At 46.3% G+C, this 27,473-nt stretch overlaps 3 protein-coding genes across 15 annotated transcripts; 1 reads left to right on the forward strand and 2 right to left on the reverse strand.

Annotated features, from left to right (window-relative positions):
• LOC121591544 lies at window positions 1-778 on the forward strand. The gene is made up of 3 exons (XM_041912189.1): window positions 1-113; window positions 177-492; window positions 567-778. The coding sequence occupies exons 1-3, from the start codon at window positions 40-42 to the stop codon at window positions 744-746; spliced, it is 570 nt and encodes a 189-aa protein (XP_041768123.1). The 5' UTR covers window positions 1-39; the 3' UTR covers window positions 747-778.
• Window positions 779-26,537, reverse strand: LOC121591540 (hillarin). Of its 13 annotated transcripts, none has more exons than XM_041912184.1 (11): window positions 26,515-26,537; window positions 14,596-15,129; window positions 4,623-4,767; window positions 3,630-3,823; window positions 3,430-3,546; window positions 2,611-3,356; window positions 2,106-2,464; window positions 1,759-2,033; window positions 1,568-1,681; window positions 1,325-1,488; window positions 779-1,234 (listed from the first exon to the last, which is right to left on the reverse strand). In XM_041912184.1, the coding sequence occupies exons 2-11, from the start codon at window positions 14,782-14,784 to the stop codon at window positions 1,093-1,095; spliced, it is 2,445 nt and encodes an 814-aa protein (XP_041768118.1). In that variant the 5' UTR covers window positions 14,785-15,129; window positions 26,515-26,537; the 3' UTR covers window positions 779-1,092. The 13 variants fall into 13 exon arrangements, with proteins under 13 accessions (XP_041768118.1, XP_041768111.1, XP_041768112.1 ...); XM_041912177.1 differs by lacking the exon at window positions 26,515-26,537 and adding an exon at window positions 26,433-26,513; XM_041912178.1 differs by lacking the exon at window positions 26,515-26,537 and adding an exon at window positions 26,418-26,506.
• LOC121591539 (transcription elongation factor SPT5) lies at window positions 5,409-9,131 on the reverse strand. The gene has a single exon (XM_041912172.1). It carries the CDS (start codon window positions 8,937-8,939, stop codon window positions 5,661-5,663), a length of 3,279 nt encoding a protein of 1,092 aa, XP_041768106.1. The 5' UTR covers window positions 8,940-9,131; the 3' UTR covers window positions 5,409-5,660.
• Window positions 26,538-27,473: the final 936 nt, after the last annotated feature.

Raw genomic sequence — 27,473 nt, forward strand, 5'->3', positions numbered from 1 at the left:
TTAAATGCGCGGATCACATTCAAATGGTTTTGTGTAGAAATGGCTGAAGCAAACAAAACAACCGCAAGGCAACAATTTCTCGATTCGTACACTGCATTAGTGAATGGAATTAGGTAAGTTGTCGTTTGTTCAACACCTACAATACAATAAAATGAACTTAACTTACTTTATTGCAGTACCGCACGGTTCGACGAGTTTAAGGATTTTTTTGCCAACGAAAATGATTTTGAGGTGGCGGTGCAGGAATTCCGCGACGGATTGCAACAAGAACTGCTGGCGAAAGTGAACAGATTGTGGAATGAATGCGACATCGATACCAATGTGGAGATTTTGGAAAGCTTAAAGAGCAAAGCAGCAGGCAGCTCAAACAAAATGTGGCGCCCCACGGGCAAAAGTGTCAGCGAGCAGGTTCGTCCACTGGTGGTGAACAAACTGAAGACGTCGCTGAAGTTTTACCAATTGCAGCTTGGATTTCAAAAGGAGCGTACCGAGGTAAGTTTTCCATGGTGCATGGAATATTACTGTTTGTGCTACGATGGACGACCGATGTGATGAAATCATTGCAGGAACTAATCTACTCCATTGAAACAATGCGAGCGAAATATCGTGCAATGCAGACCAGACGAAACCATTTGCTGCAACAGATCACCAACGAACAGAAGACGTTTGACTCCATCCGGGCCCATCACAAAGAGCTCGAACACAAGGTGAACGTTGACCTGCAAAATTGCCCAAATCGAAAATAAATGTCCCACGTGTGGTTCTGTTTCAGGTAGGATGAATTTGTAACAAGTTTATTATTTAAAAGAAAACACATTTTTTAAACTAAAAGTACACTTCTCGTTCATGTTACGGTAAACATACAGCAGATTCTTCTTCGTTAGCACGTTCGGATCATTTGACCTTGTTGCTCGACTCTGGGAGGGGTTAGGGAGTGGAAGTTAGTGGGGAGGGGATCTGTGACTGATGTTGTCCATATGTACAGCGTGTTTAGAGGATAAAAAAGGCCACTAGCATTAAACGGTGCACATTTTTTTTCGAAGCTGCTTGTTAGTGTCGCGGTTGCGATGTTTCTCCGTATCGTAAAAACCTTTAGTTCCGCTTGGATGAATTGATCAGATATTTGCAGCAGTGCGTGAGTAGGTGCTTTTCGGTTGAGGAATTATTGTTGTGCGAAACTGATCCCACCTCGCGGGTGTAAATGTCTAACCCGTACTGTCCTTCCTCTGGAAAGCTGCGAACGAAGATGGAAGCCAAATTAATTTCCCCTCGCTCATGCCTCACTGCATTTCGGGTCGGGCGCAATTGCCTAGCCGCAACCTACCTTATGTTGAATGTGATCATATCGTCAAGGATCGCCTGCTGCACATACTTCGAGAGTTTCTTCTCCTCGATGCCATTCTTGTGCAGTGTGGCCATAAAGTCCGTCAGCGGTCTTGACATACGGAATTGCAGTTCGATCGCTCGTCCGGCAAAAATGAGTGGTTCCTGAAACAATATGCACCGCGAAACCGGAAAAAAGATGGTCAGATCAGTATACCGTAGATGAGAAGAAACTCTTTTTTACCGGATGTGTAATTGGTATGAGTCCGAACAGACGCGTCGCTTTTGTGGGACCCCATTCGCCGCTGGCACAATCCGGCAAAGGCACCATCACGGTCTGCAACTCTTCACAGCAAATCTGAAAACCGGAAGGAAAGCATGGTGATACATTCTGAAGCACACGCCATCCCAGTGTGTTGAAGGAAAGCTACGCACCTTAAATTTGCATACACTTTTGAACTTCATCGGTTCCCCCGTAAGGTACTCCTGCGGTGTAACGGCGTTGGCAAAGATATCGAGCAAGAATGCACCGGAACAGGGTGCGTGTACCCGAAAGGCGACCACGTTGCTGATGACTGACTGCATGACGAACCGCTTGAGCGAGACACCATCGAACGAATCTTCATCGCTGTCGTAGAACTTGAGGTTGTAGTGGAAGATCAAACAACCCTGCATGTCGGACGGCATGGCTATCCGCACCGTGGCAGCGCCTGCGTCGAAAAAACAGGTTCGTAAAATTAAATATTTTCCCACGCAAACATCCCATCCTCTAACGGTTTTACCTGTGTCGTCCGTGTAGACAACGGCCCCGTAACCGTCGTCGGCAAAGTGCAGTCCGTAGCGGAAGAACAGCGATCGCACGAAGGGCAAGTTTTCAAACTCCGTCAGCGTAATCGGTCGCTTCAGCAGCTGCCACTCCTCTTGCAGCGGGAAGAACTCGTAGATAAACTCGCGCGGATCGGTCAGGAAGTAGTGATCGTCGTACTCGTATCGCAAGCTGTCGTTCTTACCCTTGCCCGTTTTGGGCGCCTCCTTCGCGTTGACCAAATGTCGGGCGCCCCAATTGCACTGCACGAATCGCCACGCACCCGCCACGTAGACCGCGTTCCACGAGTTGCGGAATCTGGAATTTTTCGGATGACTGAAGAGCGCAAAAACGAAAAGGGTAACGAGTTAAAACCGAAGAGTGTCATATCAACTCCGTTTTTGTGTGAGGGCACCCGGCTTCATCACCACAACATCCACCACCGACACCACCAAGGTCGACATATCTGGTGCATATCTTACCTTGAGTCCTGGAACTTCACGCCCGGCTGGTAACCAGCGCTCTTGGAGTAACCCTTAATCACCACGCAGTGCAGGCCGGCGTAGCTGCACAGCCGCTTGAACAGCACGTGGTAGCTCTCCGTGCCGTACTTGATGCCGCGCAGCAGTCCCATCGGTGTGTCGCCCCGCAGATTGTCGTCGAACGTCATCGTGTTCAAGTTCTTCACCGTTATCCACCGGAAGATGGTGCGCGCCTTCTCGATGTCGGAGGTGCAGCGGCCCACCAGCTGCCGCACCAGGTCGGTGAACGTTTTCTGATCCTCCTGGGCGACGGTGATGGCGATCTGATCCACATCCTGAAACTCGACCGGATCGTTGTACACCTGGAACTTGCTCAGGGCGGGCGGTGCCGGTTTCGGTGCGACCAGCGGGTACTCCATCGCCACCACCGTCTCGTTGATGTCGTCGTCCAGGAATATGCTCTCGCTCTGCATGTACTCGCTTCGCCGTACACTGATCAGCTCCAGCATTTCGCTCGACTGCCGGTCGACCAGGGCGGCCGTCTCGGAGCGCTCGTGCTCGAGCAGCTTTCTCGTGAGGCTTTCCTTCTTTTTCGTCTTCCGGATGGTCATGTTCTTCTCCAGGTCTTCCTTCTGCTGCTCGTGCTTCAGCGTCAGGATGTTCTGATCCTCGCGCGATCGTCTGCTGGTGGTGAGCTCCTTCTCGAACTTGTGCGCTAATCGCTGCAGCTCGCGCTCCCATTCGTCCTGCGCCAAGTGAAGGAAAGCAAAGTAGCGTCGGCATTGTATTATAGAACTGTCGAAGGGGAGCAACACAAACCTGAATTTCACTCTGCATCCGTCGATCTTCCTCTTCTCTTTTGCGGGCAAACTTTCTGTACAGATCATCTTCCTCCTTTCGATGTTTCATCTCCAGCTTGGCTTGTTCATCGCGCGCCTTTGAAAGAATAAGAGGACGTTGTTAAATAAGCTAATAAAAAAAAATACTAAACGCAAATAGTCGTCATAAATATCACTTACCAGATAGTAATCGATCGGCTTTTCGCGCGGCTTGTCGTATGCTTTTTGAATCTCTGTCTGCTTCAGGGCATGCGCTATGTGTAGGGCGCTTGCATCGAACCGGCCGTACTTGTAGTCCGGATCATTTTGAGGTGGCGTATTACCTTCCCTGCCACCATTATTGTACCCATTCGGTGTTCCAAGTCGCTGTTGGCCTGGAGTAGAAGAGAGAGAGAGAGAGAGACAGAGAACGCATAAACCATTGGACGGAACATATGCTCCATTCGGGGCTGTTGGCACGGGTACCAGCTTTTATTTAATTAGTGAATGTCCGGAACGAAACGATCGAACATTCGAGCAGCCAACGAATAACCGTGGTTCATCGTTTTGATGAGCTTTTGATGCATTGGCGAGAAAGTATGCATCAATCATCAGTCGTGGAAGCCTAGGTCGCAGATCTTTGGCCATCTACTGAACGAAGAGATTTGGATGAGATTGTACAAGCAGGCCCAAGATGAACCAAAAACGCGCATCAATGCATAAACCCGACCAGCGGGGACCGTTGTGCTTCTATTCCGGTCTATTCGCTGAGCATAGTTTAATGTTGCTGTCGTTAATAACAAGCTAACTAAATAACAAAAATACACACAAAAATGCTACTAAAGCGCAGCGAACGGAAGCGCACATTAACCGCGTTAAAATACACACATCGCCTCGCACACAACAGGAAAAGAAAATCGGACATGAAAATCGCCGCCGTTGGGCGAAACACGATGTTGGAAAGCTTTCGTTTTCAGCCAATTTTCCGGCTCAATAATTCTCCAGCGAACCAACCGAAACACCACATGGTGCCGACCGCCAACGGGTCGGTAGGGCCGGTTTGCCGGAATTGTTCCGTGGCGGTTCCGAAAGTCTTTGATCGGAGCTGCGTGCGTCCGTGTTTACATGTTTAAAGGGAGGAGAAAAAAAAACAACAACCTTGGACAGCTTCCTCAAAACACCCAAGGGCCTTACCGTCGATGCTGTCGTTCCGATGACCCCGGATTTGTTCGTTCACATAGTTGGTACTCTTCGGTACGTTCAGCGCCTGCCGGATGCCCACCGAGGTTTGGTCGAAATGGCCGGGACCACTTTTTGGTACGTGTGAGCAGCAGTAGACCTGCAACGGGATGGAGAAAAGAGAGAACAACGTGATGAAACCACTTTTATGCAGAGTGAGCTTTATGAATAAGCCTGATTAGCATAGTCGATCGATCGTCGGTCGCGCTTATCACGTCGGCTGGTACGGTAACGATGAGTGTGTCGTAAGGCATTTATGACCCACTGCAAAGCAGCATACCCGAGGACGACGGTGAAGCTTCCGTAAACGGCGCAATGTTATGGTACGAAAAGCTCTCCCCATGCCTGGCCTGCATGCAACCAAGTCGTTGCACCGTTGCAGCCAGGGGTAAATGCACTGCCTCCGTTGGCGTGAGAGCTTCCTCGAGAGAATGTTGTCAAGTGAACGAACACAGGAAGCGATTATAAGCAATTAAACCCAATTGGGTGAACTAATTAATTAGTGCAAGGGACAGAGCTGCATTACATAAGTTATGCAATATCACAGGGCGCCGGGTTAATTGATCGTGCGTCTACGTTGTTGTGTCACGGGTGTGCAGAGTTTGTGTTCCTGATGCAATAAGCCAAATTCATATGTCATATGTTCATCCTAATCTCCCATACTTTTCAATTCAAATAACAATATTTCTACATTTCGGAATGTTTTGTTTTAACATGTATTATAGGACTAGCATTGCATAATTCTTGTTCGTTTAGTTATTTCTTTATTTGAGATAAGCAATATGTCCGTTCGGGTGGCCCATGGGTACGCAGGAGCAAATACAGTAGTTGTCACTTAAAAAGGTTGTTTGAATCAGTGTAAAAATGGATGAACATAATGAAAAAAGCAGTTACTGCTACGGTCCATTACCGAGCATTTGATCGTACGTGTCTTCCCCTGTCCAAACCCCATTCTCTTCATCGTTACTGTCGCGCTTAACATCAACACTACGTTTAGTTCTTCGTTGGCTCCCGATAGCGAGCCATATAGTTCATCGGGATAAGCGTAGATTGGCCGTTGATCATGACAACCGCCTCGTTGCTGCCGGACATGTCGATAAACTCGCCCACCGTTTCACGGTCCTCGCCCACGATGACCTTAAACTTCTCGCCCGGTTCCGGCAGCACGGGCTGCAGATTGGACAGTGGCACCGTTACACAGTGGTCCTCCTCGGGCAGAAACACCACACAGTCCCCATTGTTCACCGTGCGGATGATGCCGGTCTGCCCGCTGAGATCCGAATCGCCATGGCTGCGAATCGTCACCTCAATGTCCGTCGTGAACCAATCGCCCAGCTGCGGGTCAAGCCCGGCCCCGGGCGTCTGCGGATTGTAGGGAGAGGCCGGCGCACCGGGCGTAGCTGGCGAGTACGCACTCGGCGACGGCGTGCCAATGTAGCCACCGACCTGGTACGGCGACGGGCTCGGATTCGGGCTGGCCTGGTACGGGCTGTAGTTGTCCGCATTGAACATGTTGCCGGGCGTGTGCGGTGCGTACGGTGTGTTGATCTGATAGCCCGGCGTGCTCGGATTGTAGCCCGGCGAAGGGGACGGTTCCTCCATGAAGTCGAAATCGTTCGACCGGGCGGGCGTGTTCGATACCGTCGGATCCCAGGCCCCGTGGCGTGGCGTCATCGAGCCGTCGTGCGAAGGCGTCATCGAACCGTACGGCGTGCGGCTGCCCGGATCGTACTGCGGCGTCTGCGAGCCGTGCAGTGGCGTCTTCGAGCCAGAGTAGACCGGTGTCTGGGCGCCGTAGCTGCCGGCCGGTGTGCGGCTCGGCGTACGCATGTACGACGAGACGCTGCCCGCCTTGGTAGCGCCCCCATCGACGATCGCGATGTGGTTCCGATCGACCGAGATGGTCTGGCAGGACGAGTGCAGCTCCACGCGGGCCGTCGTCTCCGTCGCATCCTTCACAATACCAACCGCACCCTTGTACGGTCCGCCGGTGATGCGAATCGTTCGGCCCAAAATTTCCCGATCGCGAGAAACGCGTGCCCCACCACGCCCACCGCCCCGTCCACCGCGTGTCGGTCCGCCGCCACCGCCACCCCGCCCCCCAGACGGATGCATCGGCGAATGGATGCGGGGTGACATGATACCCCCGCCGAACGGTGACATCATGGGGTTGCTGTTTTGCATCGGATTTTTGTTGCCACCGGCGAGCTGCAAATGGCGCGTTTTCACCACAAAAATGCCCCCGTTCTCGGTGTACATGCGCGAGTGCAGGAAGGCAAGGTTGCGATACAGATGCTTGATTTCGCCGTCCCGGCCCGTGTGCGGACCCTCCATCACCTTGACGATGTCCTTCCTGCGGATCTGGTTTTGATCCCAGTCCAGCGCGATTGTGTTGCGGTTTTCGCGCCGTTTCTGCAGCGCGGTCGGCTTGCACTCGATCACCTTACCGTGCATGCCGAGCACGTGGAAATTCTCGCGTTCCAAGCGCACAATCACTCCGACCGTTTGCGCATCGAGCTGCACCAGATCGCCCCACTGGTAGATGCCGAGCGAATCCACACCCGTCGCCATATCCGTACAGAGCTGCAGATCGCGCGGCAAAACCTCCAGCTCGTGCATGGTCAGATCGGAAACCAGCACGATGCGCGACGGTTCCACGCGCACGATCAGACCCGTCTCTCCCTCGTACCGGCCAGCAAGCACCTTCACATGGTCGCCGGTTTTGAAGTACTTGCGCAGTTCGGCCGCCTTGAAGATGAGCGGATCGCGTAGTTCCTCGTGCTTCGGCATCACGGTGATCAGCGATCCATCGATGGCAATGATCTTTGCCTGCAGGTTCATCAGATCACCCACGCACACCTCCACGTTGTCGCCCATCGAGAAGGAGTGGGCCGTCACCGGGTCCTCCTTGGACGAAACGGCCAGCTCAATGTTAATCTCCTCGGGCTGCTCCTCAAAGCGCTCCAGCTCGGCCAGCGTCGGCTTCACACCGTCCGCCAGCACGGCCGACATGGTGAACGCTTTGTACAGGAAGCCCTTGCGCGAGTACCGGTTGCCTTCGAAGATCAAGAAGTCGCCATCGGACGTCAGCTCGCCGCCGATGGCACGAATCGCTTCCGGATCGAACGATTTGGCCGCCGGCCGGCGTTTCTTGCGCTTCGCATCGCTGCTTTCTTCGGTCTGGGTGGCGCGCAGCGCTCCGCGGAGACGCGTGTAGTCGATACGCGGCAGCAGCTTCAGGTGGACCTGGTTCTGGGCCAGATCTACGTAGTCCACCTGCGCGATGTCGTCCTTGTATATGCCACGCTTCAGCCGGACCCACTGTTTCGGCTTCAGTCCCGTCTGCTCCTTCACCACTTTCAGGATGTCCGTCATGTCCTTGATCGGGACCATCTCCTGCTTCCAGATACCGACACGTAGATTGCCCACATTGTTGATGGCGGACTTGACGTGCGCCTGCTTGTACGCCTCGATATAAATGTAGCCCTTGACGCTTTCCGGTGCAACGACCGACTTGATCTGCATCGGCTGGTCCGTATTCTGATAGGTGAGGAACTTGCGCATCAACAGCAAGGCGGTGGCCTTCTCCTCGCCAATGCGGCATTTCACCATCCACAGATTCGGGTCCTTGATGCCGGGCAGCAGCGTCTGCTGTGTGATCTCGTCCGACATTTCCTCCCCGCCGTCGCCAAACTGCCGCCGGGCCACGGAGGCATCCGCGTACTTGCGCTTCAGATACTCGGCCAGCTCATCCTCCTTGTGCGAGTCCCACAGGTTCGTTCCGCGGCGTCTGTTTTCAATTTCGCGCGCCGTTTGGCCCACCTCCTCGATCTCATTGCTCACGATGCCCATTTCCTGCGCCCCATCCTCCCACTCATCATCCTCGTCCACCTCGTCGTCTACTTCGGCTTCGTCGATGATGAAACCACCGAAGCGTTCCTGCTTCTTCTTCTTCTTGCGCCCTCCGCGCCGGTTGTCGTCGTCATCTTCCTCCTCCTCGTCGTACTCCTCCGAATCGAGATCCTCTCCCTCCGGCTCCTGCTCATCCTCCGCCTCCTCCTCGTCGTCATCGTCGTCGTCGTCCAGACGGCGGCGGTCCTTGCGCTGCTTCTTCCGCGGCCGCTCATTGTCCGACTGCGATGTCGAGGGCGAACGGGAGCGCTGGGGCGACCGGGACACCGACCGTGACACCGAACGATTCGAGCCACCACTTTTGCGAGAACGATTCGATGCCACACTGTCAGCATCAGAGCCGCTGCCGCTGTCCGACATGTTTTCGCTGAACGATTGCGCACTACCAACGATGAACGATGTGTACTGGATTGTGATCAGCGATTGGGTTACGTTTTACTTCACTATTTTCACTGTTTTCAGCTAAATTTTACATCATTTGTACCGTGTTGATGTTGCGTTGTTTTCTTCACTCCATTTTGGTGACGTACGCTCCGACTTTGAAGGAGAATGCGCACCATGACGGAATGATTCCCATCCGCTCTCTCGGATTACAAGTTCCCAATAAGGAAAGTTGTAGGGACGGGCAAGCAGCTTTTTGAATGTACAGTTGGAAGGCACGAGCAAAATGTTGAATTGGACACTTTTGAGAGAGGCATTTTTTAACAACTTTAATTTGGACTTAGAACTGTTCCGTATAGTAAAAAGATTTGTAGATTTCAAAAACTTACAAATTTAAAAAAAAATGATGTTTAAATTATTGAATTCAAGTATTTACCGACATACGCCATATTCAAAATAGGCGATTTCGTTATACACGATATGCTAAATTTTACAGTTCTTTGAGCCAATTGTACTAATTTGACAACACGAATTTCAAATGCAAAATACATTCCATTAACCACAGAACTAAATCGGTCTTAACCCACTGTAAAGCCACTTCAAACTCACGTGGGTTGCACTGCTTCTAAATGACCAACTTTTGTACCGCGACCAAGGTGGAATGTATAATGAGGTGTAGTTATAGCGCTTTTGGCGATCCCCCCCCCCCCCTGGGCTTCGATTTTGACAGATGGTTTTCCGCTTGTATATGTATTGATGGATTGTTTACGTTTTGCATGGTCAATATTTGGTGGAGATCAATTTGGGTGAATATTTTAGTTTATTAGAACACAGCCCGTGATTGAAAATGGAAATTTTCCTTCGAGAACTTGAAGCGTTCGCCAAACGCGGAAAACTAACTCTCAGTTTTCTTCGTCGATTCTTCTTCCACCTAGCTGTCAAAACGGGCTTATAACTTGACCTGATATCTTTACGGTCCTTGACCGCGACAAATTTTCTGCGAGCTCTTTGTTCTAAAACAAATTCTCAGTTTTAGAACAAAATCAGAGGCAACCGTCCCATATAACCAAGATACCGAAAACGCCACCAATTTCTTGTACTAAAAATCCTGTTCCATTAAACAAAGCTAAAAAACTATCAGTCTGGTGGGTTGAGCCACATGGCCACAGAAGCAGCCACTTCAATGTAGTTGATGTCAGATTTTTATGCACGGGCACCCAAATAACCAAATCGTCCTTAACCCACTGTAAAACCACTTCAAATCCACGTGGGTTTGTGGTGGTCGATTCAGTCGTTAAGGCCCGTGTCTGTGCTCCATCGCATGCGATTTTATCGCACGTGCTGTCAAACGCTTTTTCGTATAATATTGCGATGATTTGGATGATTTTAATAATATAACGATTATGAAAAATTAAGTTGAGATTGTTCCTACAAAACACCACACATTTAGTTTGACAGATAAAATCGGATGCGGCGTCCGACGAAATCAAAATTTTTTGATTCCGTCGTACGACGAAATCGCACGTCCGACGTTATCTGTCAAATCCCATATAAAATTTTGACAGGCCTTCCGATAAAATCGCATCCGATGGAGCACAGACACGGGCCTAACCCACCAAATTTTAGAACAATCGGAGCTGCCAGTTCCGATCCGATGTATTTATCTTGCCCACCCTTAAGCCACCTTTTCCAAAAATGCTTTGAGGAAAAGTTTGATCAAGGGTTGGCTTAGGACAATATGCTGGACAGGATTTTAACTCCTCGGTTGATTAAATTCATTCACTTACATCACTGCACTTCAACTTCAGCAATATTATTAGTCTATAAACTATGCACCGACCAGCGAAATGGAAAAGTTCATTCGCAAGTAAACAAACACACATATACACATATACATAAAACATGTTTGTTTTACAACAAACCAACTTAAACACACACGTTTAATTGCTTCCTTTGCACAATTAAATAACATTTTAACACAGGTGAAACATGTTGAGCAAATAAATTGCCCGTGCATAAAAATCTGACTTCAACAACATTGAAGTGGCTGCTTCTGTGGCCATGTGGCTTAACCCACAAAACTGATAGTTTATTAGCTTTGTTTGATGGAATTGGATTTTTAGTACAAGAAATTGGTGGTGTTTTCGGTATCTTGGTTATATGGGCACAATCGTTCAGAATAAACAAGAAGCTTTACCGAGACTTCTTGCTTACAATTTGTACGTCCACACACAGAGTTCGTATACCAAATGTATGGTTCCGTGTATATGGTTAGGGGCGGTCCCGTGGTACAGTCGTCAACTCGAACGACTCAATAACATGCCCATCATGGGTTCAAGCCCAGATTGAACCGTCCTCCCGTAGCAAGGATTGACTATCCGGCATGTCCGTGTAGGACGTTACCCCATATAGAAGAAGTATATAGTTAAACCACCGACAAACCGACGTGACACTGGCGTTACAAAAGTGTCCCACACGGAAGTACTGTCATTTACCAGTGAGGCGAACACTTCTGTCAAAGTAAGCTCTGTTCACTGCTGCTTCGATGTAAACAACTTTTCTAAATACAAATGGCGAAGGCAGTGTGAGGCAAGATTTTGTGAGAATTATTGGACAAAACACCCAGGAAAATCATTTTATAAGTTTCCAAATCAATGCAAAAGATGTGAGAAGTACATAAAACAAAACGCATTGGAATTTGCGAAGAAAAACAAAAAGGGGGTTTAGCAGTTTCTTCTCTGTGTCAGTGTAGTAAGCGAATCATTATGGAGATGGCGCTAGTGTTTAACGTATTTTCATTTGAAATAAGTAGACAACTTTTGAAGCTCATTTTGTTCGAAGTGTCACGTCGGTTTGTTGGTGGTTAAACGTCTCGCTTAGCATATCGCTCTTATAAAAAGTGTATGATCGGTTATAAAATTATTAGACGAAGGAGAATATTGTCAAAGGATTGATAAATAAGGTGGCTAATTACATTGGGGCCCTTTCCGTTTTAAGTTCGTAGACTGAAATATCAGCCTGTCAGCTGTTTGCATTGTATAGGAGTTTTCGAGCAGCTATCAAAGTGGATGTAAGGTGGGCTTATCTCAATCGGTATGTATTTAGAAGGCTGATTTTTATTGCTTCTGCTTCTGAACGAAGATTTTAAGAGTGTATTCAGTGTAGAAAAGTCGCCGGAAAGCAGAAAAAAAGTTTTCACCCGTTCTGTCAGAAAGTGATGTTCAAATTTGGTTATAAAAACAGACTATGAGACCACCTGAACTACATACATTTGGATTCTAGATTCTAGATTCCAGATAGTTCCACCATCTGATCTCTTTAATGCACCTTGTGATAAATGAAAACACCATCTTATTTTGCCATTTCTTCGAGCAGATGCTCGAATCTAATTTTAGCTTTGATGCTAAAATAATCTAGATTAAAAATCGCAGGCTAGTTTTGTGTCCGGTTTTGTAAGGAGTGTTTACATGATTTCAGCCTCCAACTGTCAAACTCCATACAAAAAAGCTGACTAGAATCGCAAAGGGCCCCATTAATGTAAGTTGTGTTTAAAGAGTCTTTCAACACACTCCAAAATTTCGGGTGAGAAATTCACAGATAGAAATTAATAACTAACATAACTTCAAAATAATACATTTACCGATTCCGATGCAGTAACGATCATATAATAACATAAATATACTGGGTGGCTGAAATTCTGAAAGTATCATCAATGAAACTACCATTTAAAAATAAAATAAAAATGACTTAGTGTAAGAGAAATTTGAGCTTTATGCTCGTTTTACGTATTGACAGACAACTCAAAATTTCAGCTGATAATTTATTGGAAATGGAATTTAAATAGACTCTTTTGTTCAGCTTTAAAATTACTCAGGAATCATGTTGAAAGTATTTTTTCTATGTGTAATGTCGCCTTGGGGTTTTCTGGTAATTTACAACAACACTAAACTAAATAAACTATACGTGTGTAAACCAAAGATCGTTCTTTTTTTTAAAACTGTACATGGTTATCAAACTAAGACAAAAAAGCAAACAAAAATAAACTATAAGTGTATAACTGTCACATTACATAATTTTGAAAATTCTTCTGTACATTTTAAAATTTATAACAAGAAACTTATCTGAAGTTGATTTAAAGCAATTATTCTTCTTCTTTTTGGCTCAACAACCGTTGTTGGTCAAGGCCTGCCTGGGGTTGGCTTTCAATGACTTTTGGATTACTCCCCCATAGCACGATAGTCAGTCCCACGTATGGCGATTTAAAGCAATACTGTTGTGTAAAATAACTTATGTATGCCCCGGTTTAAGTTTTTATGTCGCCTTTAGTGGAAATATGTTTGTTTTGCTACGATTTAATAATTTTTATCTATTTGAAATTAGGTGATTGTCTACATAACAGAGCCTTATACGAGATGGTAAAGTATGATTGAACTGAACTCGTGGTCATTTCGCAATGTAAAACCTCTTCAATCCAAAATAATTTAAAAGAAAAAGAAAAAAAAATCATGTAGAATAATATCCGAAAATTAAATTGTCTGTTAAATGTGAAATGTTGTTAAATTAAAACGAAAATGATTCTCCTATTGAAAAACATACAGAAATAATACTCTTTTCTATTTAAAAAAAATCTTATAAAGCCATTGATTCCAATTCTTTTCATTTAGCCTGTAATTACGACTTAATGCGCCACTTAACAACATACCCGTCATGGGTTCAAGTCCCGTGCCATGGACCGTGCTCCCATACATAGTACTGACTATTATATGAGCAATCAATATGTCATTGAAAGCCAAGTCAAGTCCACTAGTGGTGCAGGCAGCCCTTAACCAACAACGCTTGTTGTGCCAAAGAAAAAGAAGTTTCTAACTGAGTCGTCTGTGATGAAACCGTTCTACCTAGCATTTGTAAAACTCCCAAGCAATTAAGCTATCTATCTAGTTGGCTCTAGCAGTGGGACGTTCCTGACGGAATACAAACTGGTTTTATCGAATGTTTGTGTTAGCAAAGATCAGAATCATACGCACTGCCAAATGTGCAACAAATATGGGTCGATTTAAATTGCAACAGTTAAGTAAAAAACTTCACATAAAATTATAAGGGCAGACTCTTTTAGTCAATAAGTTTTAGAACACTTAGTAATATGACTTCTTATTAAGAATTCCTGTAATAACAAACTACAGCCCATTTCAAACGTTCAAAAATATCTACCACTTATGTACCGATTTGGTTTGGTTGAATGTACTGTCAATCCAACGCCCAAGAGATGGATGAAGCAAAATGGAATTTGTGTAGCGCTGCATTTGCAACGTGTATGAGGCATCGAAACGAAACGAATTTACCATATCCAACATCTTGCACGCGGTGGAAAAATGATGCATTCACTAGCGCCCCGGAGCTATTAGCGAGTACATTTAGTGCGGTAACTGCTCAAATAGGCCCATCATACCCGGTAGCCATTTAATTCATTTCCTTGTTTTAATCTTCCTCCGATCGGGGCACACCAATGCTACGATTGCCCCGCCGGCCGCCCGCGATCATCGCTTCCCCCCTTTCGGCTGCTGGTGCCGCTGCTTGGGCCGCTTCTGAGCGAAAAGCGGCCGATGACGCGAAAGTAAGATCGGTCCGATTGACTTACCTCTTTATCATCCTGATTGTGCTGGTTGTTGTAGTACGTCTTGAGCGTCAGCTTGGTTCCGCACCGTTTGCACTTGAAGCAGCCGGAGTGGAAGAAAGTAAAATCTTTCAGCGGGCCCACCCTATCCACCTGGTAAACGATTTCGCTGCACCGGAGGCACGTTGATTCGTAGAAATTCGGTCGGTACATGATGCTGCCGTCGTTGGTTCCCTTGATGGATGAATTAATCCACAAGCGAACGGTCGCCTCGGTTCGATGTGCTCGGGTCGCGGAATGGGGCTTGCCACTGCACTTGTTGGTGGTTGTTTGTTTTGTCGGACTTTTCTTGCCTGCTGCACTCACTGACACTTTACTGTCTTGGAAGGCTCGCACATCACATACACACACACTCAATCACACACACTCACAAAAAGCGGTCGTCGGTGCACCAAATTTGATCTCACTCCTGCACCGCGAGCGAGCGTCTTTCTGCTTTTCCTTAATTCTTTATGGTTTTTGTTTTCTTCACTCACACGATCGTTGATCCACTTCTTACTTCTCCGGTGCAATCAAATACAGGAAGAAAACAGTCACAAAAAAACAAGAGGGGAAATTAACTTACATTAAACAACAAGAAATTATGATCTATTTTTCTTCTTCCTCGTTACTCTCCGTCACAAGTCTGGCCTGTCGGCTGCCACAACGAAAGTGGAGTCAAAGCCACTTGTTTCGTACCCACTTTCGCGAAGTGATGGGATTTTAATCGCAACGGTCACTGATCCAACCGTCACCGTTAAAATCCGCAATGTTTCTTCGTCTATGTCCGTCGCTTTTTTGTTTGTACATTTTCCACCTTGGCCGCACCTCCGCACTCGATTGTTCTTTGGCGCGGAGAAGACCTGGTTTTTTTCGAATCGATCAATAATTGGAAACACTTTTAATACTTGCGATCGGTCGAACACAACACAACCAAGTACCGAATTGCTGCAAGCTACGATAATGTTTTTTTCCGGTTTTGTGATGCACTTCACAGGTGCCCCAAAACCGCAACACCACTACAAACAAGGCAATTGCACTGTTATAACCGTTAATGCTATGCAAACCGTGGTACGGATGATGATGGACGTTCTATCCATCACACCATCCACACCACCGGTCCTGTGTTGTGCAGCACTACATAAATTATCCAATCCACGCTGAAGATATCTGCTGATGCACGGAGTCGGGGGCAAGAAAAAGACGGCACAAGACGCATTTTTTTGTTAGCTAGTCGTTGTTTTGGTTGCTGCTGCTGCGGTGGTTATAGCTGTGCAGTGTGCCGATCGCGGCACAATAGGGGCACGCGCATGCCGTACTATACAGTTCTCCTCTTCTTGGATTTTCACGCTCTGGAAAACTCTAGCGCATTGCCGCCACCGTCCCCATCATCATCATCGTACGCGTTGATTCGGGAACTGATCCCGCCCAGAGGATCGTACTGAATCGAATCAATCTGTACACCCAACCACGCCTTCCCCTCTCCAACCATCCCGCTTGGGCAGAGAGTCGATCGTTAGCGACGAAGATCGGATTTACGCAATTGCCGGGCACCGGGGTTTTTGGGAAAGCGAATCGGCGTAGTAAATGGCCACCCTTGTAGAGGCGGAATTATAGTAATACTGGCGGTGCGATTGCTTTTCCACCGAGCGAGTGGACACATAGAAACACAGCGCTCGAGATTCGCTCGGATCGTTTGCAGTGCAGCGATCGTAGTTTTGTGAATGTGAAGAAAGGGAATGCGCGAGCCGAAAGGGTTTGTTAGCTAAGCCACGGAACTGGCGTTAGGATGATGGACAGTGGAGGGCCAGTGGATTGGAATATGTCTCAGCACTGTGTGATCGGGAAAGAAAAAGCCTAAAATTGAGGTGGAGAAATAGGAAATAAACAACGATCGGAGAAGAGAACGATTGAGCGATTAGGGCAAAAGCAGCACTACTGCCGGCTACACTGTCCGTTGTTGAAGTTCATAAAGGGGTTTAGAGGAATTTTATGGACCTTCTCCTTTATGCTGGACATTATTTTCAATATTTTAGCTCTTCTCATCACGCCATTCAATGCACTTACTCGATACAGGGTACCACATAAACAGCCTCATGTTTAATACGCGCGCCGTTGCTTCTTTCTGCACGCTGTTTTTGGGGGCTATGATGAGCACTGTAATTCGCGAATCTCGAGTTTTCGCGAACCGTACCCTGTCCCCCGCTGGACGCACATACAAGCAGTGATCGCAACCGACCGGACGTGACGGACCTGCGCCAGGTTGTGGCCGGCGAAAGAGAGCGAGAAATTGGAGAGGAAGTTAATTTAAAGTTTCACTTTAAATCGTGTCACACAAGCGGCCGGGTATTGCTGTTTTTTCCATTAAAAAGTGGTTAGTTTTATGCTTTCGTACACTTTCTCACACACTGCACCCCATGTACGGCCACCGCACTCCCTCCTTTTCCGCACACGCTGTCCACACTCCACGGTTTTCTAGCAGCAGATCGCGGTTCGGGTGGCCAGTCACAGATTTTTTGGGCGCTGGCGCTAGATGATTCCACCGCCAATTTCGGTTCGCCAGAGCGGACAGGTCTGAACTTCTCGAAGCTGCCGTTTTATTACATCCCGCCGTCTCACTTTTCTCGCTCTCTTTTTTTCACTTTCGCACGTACTTTCTTTCCCTTTCGCTCGCGCGATCGTGGCTCGGATTTGGCTAGCCGTTCGCGGCGGTTTTGTTCGATACTACTTGTTGCTGCGGTACATAATGATTGAAAAACTCGTTTCACTCCATTCCATTTTTCCGCTGGAGCGCTGGAGCCGGAGCAAGAGTTTCTTCGCGAAAAGCACCCCCTCCCAGCCCACCCCAACCCAACACGGTCGAACGGGACTGCTCGGGTGGGCTCCTCGCGGTGGCAGAGCGGCGTCCCACGGGCACTGGGCACACTCTGTGGCAAGTGGGCACAAATAAGCGGCGTGTATGTGTGTGTTTGTGTAAGCGTAAGCGTGTTGTATGTGTGCGCACGTGCACGAGCAGTGCCAGAACATGTATGGCTATTCTGGGGCTGTGTGGAGCTTTGAACGGTCGGAGCACCGAGCTGTGTGCCTGATCCGGATGACGCTACGCGACTACTACTGGCCGAGCTTTCTGCACACGCTGCTCCAACCCTTTGGGCGGATCACTCCCCGTTTAGCTTTTTCTTGTACTGCCGTTTGCTCGCTGGCACAGCTAGCTTCCATTGAACGCACTCTCGCACAGCTCCAGCGAACCGAATGCGGGGTGGAATGCCTTTCTCTGTGCCTTTCGCTCCGTCCGGAGCTCTCCGCGCTTACGAGTTGGGATGTTCGCATTAATTTATCACTCCCTGTTTCGGGCGGCCCTTTTCTCTCGGCTGCCTGTGTGCGCCCGAATGGAGAAAGTTTAGCTGCACCGGTTGTCTCTCTTTCTTCGCATAGCTCGGGGTTTGCTTTTTTTCTTCTTTCCATCTCCCCGAAGCCCAATACCCACTTGTCCGCGCACAAACCCTGGTTTTGCGTGAACTCTGACACCCTTTTTGCTTGAATGTGTCGTCTTTCTTTACCTTCGTTACATTTTTATTGCAATTAAAAGAATTTGCTGCAAATTTAATGCCCATACAACTACACCCGCTCTATGTATTGTTCAATTAACAGCGGCTGGCCGGCAAATCTGTCACCAACGAATGAATGCATGGAAAGTAAGAGTTGTCTTCCGCAAATACCGGGGAAGGCCATCGCACCATTCCGGCGATCCCCTTGCCCACTCCCCAAGAAGCGACTGGTTTTGCGCCATTCCATTTTCGATGCGTCCACCAAGAAACCAAGAAACAGGAAGCGTTGTCATGCAACTGTGACGTACTTTCCCAGGCCCAAACAACCGTTAGCTGCATACCGGCTGTGAGTGGTAGGTTCACATTTTGACCACTTGACACGTGTGGCGGCCCCCCGCTTTGTGGCGGTAACAAGTTTGGTCAGTTCGGGTGTCGATCATTCGCTTGCGGGGAATGATGATTGTTAATAGATTTCGATTATCGTGTCTCGATAGGCGATCACGTAGACATATTTTTTTCAACCATAAACCGATTACAGCCATTCGACTGCAAGCCTTTTATACAATTTAGGGGTGTGAAATACGATATTCATTTGAATTATTGAAAGATTTATTTCAATTAACGTCTGTGAAGCAGCTTTGATCACATAAAGAAGGAACCAAAAAGCATCCAACAAATGAACAAGTGCTTCCCAAAGCTAAGTGTTGCTTAAAAATACCTTAGCCACACAGATTGCACAACAAATCGTTTGAACATGTGATCAGGCAACTCCTTCTGATCCGAAGCCTGCAGATTTCATTTTTATTAATATAATTATTGATTTGTGTGTCAGCTATGTTGTTATTTTGATAAACAAATTCATAGTTTACTAACTTACTTACTTATCCGGCACTACAACCGCTTTGCGGTCTTGGCCTGCCTCAGCAGTGTCCGAAACCGCTCACGGTCTCAACATGTAGTTTACAGTTTACATAGTTTACATAGTCAATACTTTACATGACAAATATAAAAAGGATAGGATAAACACTTTATGGTTTTTATGGCACAAATTGAAAAATCGTAGGCGTTTGAAACAAATCTATATTTTGTAAATATTTTTTTAAGTAAAAAGTTGTATATTATTGAGATACATTGATATTTTTGAAATGCTTGATGAATTATTTCGACAGTGAAATTTTCTCGGCATGGATTTCTACGCATACGCGAGCGATTTCATCAGAAAAAAATATCAAGACAGAACATTTGACAAATAATTCTCATCCATTATTATGACTTCATATTGATTGCCTCATTGCTATCTCAAGAACATATCCATTGCAATAAGCTGTAGTTTTGATAGTTTATTTGCGCTTTACATCTTAAACGTCCGGGGCGGTCCCGTGATACAGTCGTCAACTCGAACGACTCAATAACATGCCCGTCATGGGTTCAAGCCTAAAATGGACTGTAGCAAGGATTGACAGTCCTGCTGTATGGTAATGAATGAAGACTCGAAAGCCTGTATAGGCCGGCATGTCCGCGTAGGACGTTACGCCAAATAGAAGAAGAAGATCTTAAAGGTCCAAAAATAGTTTTAACTAGTACACTTAACAGAGTGCTGTAGATGGGCCATTTCAGTCTTAATAGAATCTAATTGGGCCATACAAAACATTCAAATGGAAAAGGAAAACTTAATCAAATAATCGTAACAATATTGTTCAAACTATGATTGGATTTAAAATTTCCTTGGGATGAATGAATCGAAAAATTGCAAGTTTTTTCATCAAAAAAGGTTGTCGAAAAAAATCAATTGTTTTAACTTTTTAATCATAACAACTAGTCTTTCCATTCCAAATGGATGTTATCAATATATCACCGCTCGACACCACATTAAGTAATCCGTAATCTGAGTTAGCAAACAGTGTAGTGTAATTTGCGTTAAGTATAAAATATAATTATACCAATATCGAGGTACCGAGTTTAGCAGTGCATGAGATAGCTATAGTTCCGTGCATTTGTTTGCAGTAAGGTGGTATGTATTTGTATTTCATTTGTGCCAAGCTCATTAGGTAAAATTCCCACATCTTGAACCAATTGGCTAAAATATTAACAGTATTTCCATCGGCGTCAGTAATCAATTCATGAGCTAAAACAAAATGCGATCGTCACCCAGTTGTAGCAGTTATTGGGGTGGTGGGTATGATGAATGAACCCCCTCCACCGAACCCAAAGTTTACCAACATCTCAGGTTGCACAATAGAGATAGAGAAGAAGAAAAACAAGCAAGTTGTGCCACGCAAACAATGCAAGCGCAACACCGAAATGGAAAGAGTAAAGGAAAGGGATGGCGAACAAATCAGTGCAGCAGAGAAGTTTTAGTTTTAGTGGGCATCGCGGTTTTATCTTCACTAATCATTTTACGCGCAGATGACTTTTATTGACCAGTGGCCATCATCCCACTAACGTGGGTACGCCGGCCGTGGTTGCTGTAAATTTCCAAACGCCGCTATCAGATCTGTGCTCGAGCAGCCTGCAATCGTAATTGCTTTGCAAAACGTTGCAATATTACGGCAGCCGGCTGCTGATGATGATGAGCCTGATGGTGGCAATAATCGGGTTGTTATTGGGCCTGGTGATAATAGGCGTGCGCCGATAACAGCGTGTCAATAAAACCATTTTAGAGCGTTTGAAGCGGTGCGTAATTTGACCGCAAGTTTGCACAATCGAGCCACATCGAGCCCATCAGAGCAGGTGGCGGGGAAAACGAACCCACCAATCAACGATCGGCCGATGGTCAATTCGTTTGCGTCGGAGGACGGTGGGATGGTGCGGGAACATTACAAATATCGCGAAAAGAAAAAGAAATCACATCGTACATCGCTGCAAAATAGTTTCGATCATTCTCACTTTCGTTTGCATTGGTGGCCGCGGGGTTCGTTGGCCAGTGGTCGCGCCCGCTAATCGAGCGTTGGAAAATGTTAATCAACTCGCGCGAACGACCAGCAGCTCGGCCGATCGCCAAGCGAGAGTGGAAAGAAACGGCTTTTCAACCGGGCTAAAAGGGGATGTATTTTTGTAAGGTGAATAAAATCGAATCTTGCATGATGGGCTTGCCAAAAAAAAAAAACTGCGCATACACATACCCATTCGCTGCGTACACAAAAACCAGACGCGCAAATAACAGGAATCATCGCTTTCACCTACGCCGTCGATTTGGCTTGAAATTGAATCCGCCAATCGATAGCGACCGTAAGAAACGCGCGTGTCATAGTGTTTTACCTCCCTTTCCCTCCGCTTTCCTACCTCACCCCTGCCCAGGTATCCTAGGGGTGGGTATGTAAACGAAGCATTATCAGGCGCAATTTCGTGGGCTCCACAGTACGGTACCGGTACGGTTTTTGCTATGCCAATAACCATGTCCGTTTCCATTCGAATGGTTGGAATTGCGCGCGGTGAAGGTGCTGTCTATTTGGTGAAGTTCAAAAACAAGCTTTGCACCGAAGTGAACGTGATGTACCTTGAAACGCACGGAAGTTGATGGGCGCATTACGAAACCGTGATCGATAAGGTACACGATGTATGGTGCATCGATCGGATTGCTTTTTCTTGCGTTTGTGTTTGCGCGAGCAAACGGGTGTGTTGATCAAGGCCACGCTTTATCGTGGCAATGAATTGGAAAATTAGCTGAATGGGCACTGTACGGGGAAATTTAATTTAAATTAGAAATGCACAAGGTTGATCTAGTTTCCAAAGCATTTTTGTAATTATCTCATTTGTTTCACTTTAAGCAGCATTTTTAAGAGAGTCAGAGAGTACTAATACCAGGAAGAAGATTTAGGTCAAAATGAAAGTAAAAACAAACAGAGACCTAATCAATTGATTGACGATGATGATGATGATGGTGGTGATGATTGTCCACCCTTTTCCCTGGATAGGGTCGAGATGGACGAGATTATCGCAGGATTATATAGATATCTAGAGTAGTACCATTGAAATATTAAATGCCTGGGGACTTAATTCTGACTAGTGCCTCAAGCTGCATATAACCTTACTGTACATCAATAATGGAATAATGTTCAAATCTAGCTACATTTATGTAATTATCCTTATCTTTTTTTGAAAATGTTAAATTGTGTTTGCCAGTAAGTTTTAATATGTCTTCATTTCCAACCAGCACCCAAGGTAAAGTTCACCATCGACGGACCGGAATTAAGAACCATTGCCATCCTGGTGTTACGGATGCTTTTTTAGCCACCCCCTCAGGGGCGTCTATGTTTGGAGTGGATGTCCGGATTCCAATGAATTATACGATCGCACCGTCACCGTAATCGTCATCGCCACCGCACAAGAAAGCAGAGGCGTATGTGGTTAGAACACCGTCAATAAACATCACAGACGGAGTACAATGCTAACCAGAAAAAAAAAATGCGACCAGCAGAACAGATGTGGGGCCTGAGTGTGCAAAGGGTGAATGAAAGCTGAATGAAAAAAGGAAACACATACAAACCGCCCATGCCTGAACGCAAATCTTGTGCCGCCAAAGAAACGCCAGCACACGGAGGTCCACGGCCATTGCCGTTGAGAACGGCTCGCCAATGGCAAAGACATACGGCGGATCATGTATGGCAAAACCGTCGCCATCATCGATGTCGTCGACGTCATCGTCGTCACCGAGTCGATAGAGGTTGTTTCTATTCATTCATCTTTTCTCGCAACAATGCAACGCAGCGTGTTGGTTCCGAAAGTGGACAGGAAACACGATCGAGGCCTTCAGTGTCGCACGAGGATATGAACACACACACACACACACCCACTAATCAATAATGCAATTAAAAATGTATTATATTCCGGTACCGGGTACACAGAATAGTTTGCAGGAATTTGCTGTCACGAGCTAGGTGCAAGGCAAAATGGACCCTATACATTCGTTCGTTGCCTTAATTTAGAGGTCACTGTACACAGGAATGCAACCGATAGAAAGGCGTTTCGCAATTTCGATGTTGCAGATACCGAAGATGTTTATCACTCATTCGCCCCTGCGTTCCAGTGTGTAATGATCGGTGGCATTGAAACCAAACCGCGTGCATGGGCATCGATCGGAAGGAAACATATGTTTTTTTGTTTTTGTTTTTTTTTGTGTGTGTGCGGTTGCTTTCCGCACGCGCACATTCGCGCAACACCCGGCAATGGCAATAGATTTCGCTGATCACTGAACTAAATCGATTAAGCTACGGGTGGTTTGTTACTCCCCTTTTACGCTCCTCTCAAATGGATTCAATTTGTGCGTGCGTTTTCGGCGAACAAAAGCAACAATAACAAAAAAAAATCTGTTAAAACACAAGGCACAAGGCTGATGGCCCTGCGAGAAATGCGTGAGTGAGATCGTTTTGTACGATTTTTACATTGCTGTGCCTGGGCTGGCCCCGATTCCCCGATACGACAAACTTGTGTGACGATCGTTAAGAGGTGTTTGATGAAGCACAGCATATTTTTGGATCAATATTTGTCCACACACACGCGCGCACACGCACACGCACGGAAGGCACGGTACGCGGTGGTACGCGGGGGTGTACGAATTTTGAAATGATTTCTTATTTCCTTTTATGCTACATGCGTGCTCATGCGATACGGTGGGCTGTGTTTTATTTCACAGCTTAACGGTGCGCTGTAAAAGCATCGATCGTGTGACAATATTGTCGGTAATTTATTCATTTTTTTGTCGTTTGACGGCATTGTGGAAAGGTATTGGCAGCGATCCAGATGGTTTCCTGTCAAAACTTTCAATTCAACCGCTGCACAGAACTGTGTAATGAGACTTCCCATACAATACTTTTTATCATTTTGCTAAATATTAATATCGTACGAGCTGAGTTCACACATTGCCGAATTGTTTAAAATGCTAACAATGCGTACGAAGGGGTTTGTCTAACAACCTTAAAACTCGTTTTCTTAACCGCGTGTAAAATGGTGCATAACATTTCTTTACTTTTGTTTTGCCTTTGCTTCCCAAAATTACGCACCATAATAAGCGGCATGTCTCAATCGCACGCTCCGGCCGAGCGTGTGCTGTTATTACCACATAACCATAATTTCCCTTCAACAGGCAACATTAGCAAACGTCCAACAACAGTCTTGCCATCGACCATCGAGAGCAAAACGGCCTAGCATCACAACATATATGCTAGAGATATGAAGGTGAAGCCGAAGAAAAAACCACACATTACATTGCACCGTATCTACAGCATCGAAGTCGCTCTTGAACCTTGCGGCAGCGCTACGACAGCATTCCCGGGCTCTTTCGCTGGGTTCGTCGCCTGCTGCCGTCTTGCAGTCTTTCGTTCGTAGCCGTTCCGACGGTCCTCGTGAGCGAAACCGGTGCACAAACACCGGGATTGCGCAGAACGAAATAGTTTTCAAGCGCCACTACCATCATCATCATCGTGCTTCCCTAAGGAGGTACGGATTTTTCATTTTCACAACAAACCCAAAGTTTCCATTGTGCGGTACTATTGTGGCGATTGTTGCCGCTCGCTCACTGACGCTCATTCTGCGCTCATACCTCATACTGTGCCTGCTCGTTCCCTGTCCCTGTTCAACCTGTGAGCATTAGCATTTTTCTCACCTGCTTGCAGAGGCTTTTGTCTGCGGTAACCTAAAAATAAAAGCTAAACAGCGGGAAAATTCGTAGAGGAAAAACAAGTCAACAACCATTCAACGTGGAGAGAAGAGTAGAGGCTCAGCGGCACATGGGCCAAAAGGCGAAGGATGGATTTTTCATTCCTTCTCTCTCTCCCTTTCTCTCTCTTTCTCTCTCTCTCTTTCTCTCTCTCTCTCTCTCTCTTTTTCATTCCTATTCGTCAGCACTACACACATAAACAGACACACAGTTACATCTCCCGTGCCAGGCAAAACGCAAAACTCACACAAACACAGATACACGAAAACACGGCGCAGCTCACAATTACACTCAACTCGGTGTTGATTCACAGTCGCAATAAGCGATCTCGTCCGCAAGGGAATGTGTGATGATGACGACGATGATGATCATGATGATGTTGTTCTGTGTATTATAATGCTTTCTCTGTTAATATTGTCTACTCCACGAGAGCAATTTCTACCACTGTCACGCAGATGAGCTCCACTGGATGATTGATTTTAGCTTTGCAGATGATCTCATCCTCCCGATCTACCCCCTGTGTGGCAGATCATCTTCCGAGAGTTTCTGAGGTACGTTCGAGATTCGAGCATGCATTTGCACCATTTGAGCCTGACTGTTTGTTGAGCTAGTGGAGGGGAACAAATGCGCCCAGCTCCACCGGTACAGTTCCCTATACATATACTGTTTGCACATACAAACACCACGACAAAGTCTGATGAAAAATGCTGTCCAATAATTTTGTGTGTTTGTTTTGCATTGTTTTCAGCGACGAGCGTTTAAAATTGGTAAAAACATCAAACACAGTATTTCATTCATTTCACAGTCACACTCCCTTCCTGTCACCCAGCGTTGGGTAGCAAACACATTGAAAGCTTTTCTCGATCACGCACGTATGGTGATGTAACGAAGATGTTCAAAGATCAAGTACAAAAGGGGACTGAACGCGTTGTATCGCAGTCTTTTAATCATCTTTTTCTTTCTTTTACACCAACTGTCATCATCCCCCAAAACGAATACGTTCATTATCCACCGTTATTGTTTCGGGTTGGTGCGAAAAAAAGCGATGCGATTCACTGATGAAGAACTAGGCCGAAAACAAAACGACGTTTGAACTTTGCTGGATCGTGGAAATAAAAAAAAATACACACACAAAACCCATCCCAAAACACTGCCTCTCTCATTTGCTGACACTTGGATAGAGTGTCTAATTAGCTTTTCTCCTATATCTGCTGCTGCTGCTGCTGCTATTACTGCTGCTGTTCCGGTCCTGTAATCTGTGGCACCGCCAACCAGCTTTTGGTTCCGCTTTGGCGTTTATTTGTTGCACTGCTGCACGAACACGGCTAAACGAAGGCACGGAACGAACAGAACCAATTTCCGCAAACACCCATAGCACCCCTTTCTCGGTAAAAGAACTCTTCCTTCCGAACATGCAGCGACGAAACAGAGGGTTCGAAGTAAAGGCGAAACAACATTTTTGCACAAACAACAACAACAAGAACAATAACAACAACTACAACAAAATAAAGCACATCTTCATGTAACACAACACACCTAGCACACACTCACATCCAATCTTGCTACACTCGGTTCATTCACATACAGACAGTCTGCTTTCTCACCAGGGCAGAACGTACATTCGAATCTCTCATCCACAGCAACTTCCATCCGACGCGTGTACTCGCTGGAAACTGATCTACGACTGAGTTAAAGCTTCACCTCAACTATAAACAGTTCACTGTACGCAATCCGACGACGACCGCCGGTGTTACTCTTGCTTTCGTGGTACTGCTGCGCGATCTATCTCGTGCGAGTCAAGCACCATGAAAGCTCATTTTAGACCCGTCACGATCAAAAGAGAATCGCGGAAGCGCGCACGGTCAGAGATAAACAGGAGAGAAGAGATCGGGAGCGTGAGGCTGGATTCGGCCGATCAATGTGATCATCCCCGCCTCGAGCACTGTACACGGTGGAATGTTGCTGGGTAATGGAACAGGTTAGTTGAGTACCCGTGAAGAAGATTTTTTGGCGAATCAATTGTTGAAATTGATAACCCTTAATTTTTAGCAACAATTGCAGTAAACATGCCGATGGCATCAGAAACATCCTAAGCATCCACACATCCGCAAATTGGCATAAGGGAATGGTCTATGTACCAGGACCTACTTTTAGGTGAAAATATATGGAACACATCAAAGGACACGAAATACAAAAGAACTTGAAACTTCTTAACACATTCAATACCCGAGCAGATGCTCCACGCTCACTGCAATGTTTCGTCTCTATACCATACTAACGTTCCCGGTCTCTAATTTACTGTCGATACGGATAGCATCAAATGTACTGCCGGCCCGCTTAAGTTTCTGACGCATATGTTGTCAGTATTTGTATGTGAGGAAAATAAATCTATTCAATTATTGATTTCTGTTTAATAACTCGCGTTTATATATTTTTGAAATTAAATCATGTGAATGTGTGTCAAATCTCCAGCGGTGCACAAACTTTGCGACCAAAAGAGCCAATTTCTACAAAAATATTCGAGGAATTTTACGTGAAGAGCCAATTAGATAAACTAAAAGTAAAAATGTGTGAAAGTTTTATAAAACAAATAAAAGTTTAGGAGCCACCACCTCGGAATCAAAGAGCCGCATGCGGCTCGCGAGCCGTACTTTGCCGAT

The sequence above is a fragment of the Anopheles merus genome, chromosome 2L, assembly GCF_017562075.2.
Source record: "Anopheles merus strain MAF chromosome 2L, AmerM5.1, whole genome shotgun sequence".
NCBI lineage: Eukaryota > Metazoa > Arthropoda > Insecta > Diptera > Culicidae > Anopheles > Anopheles merus.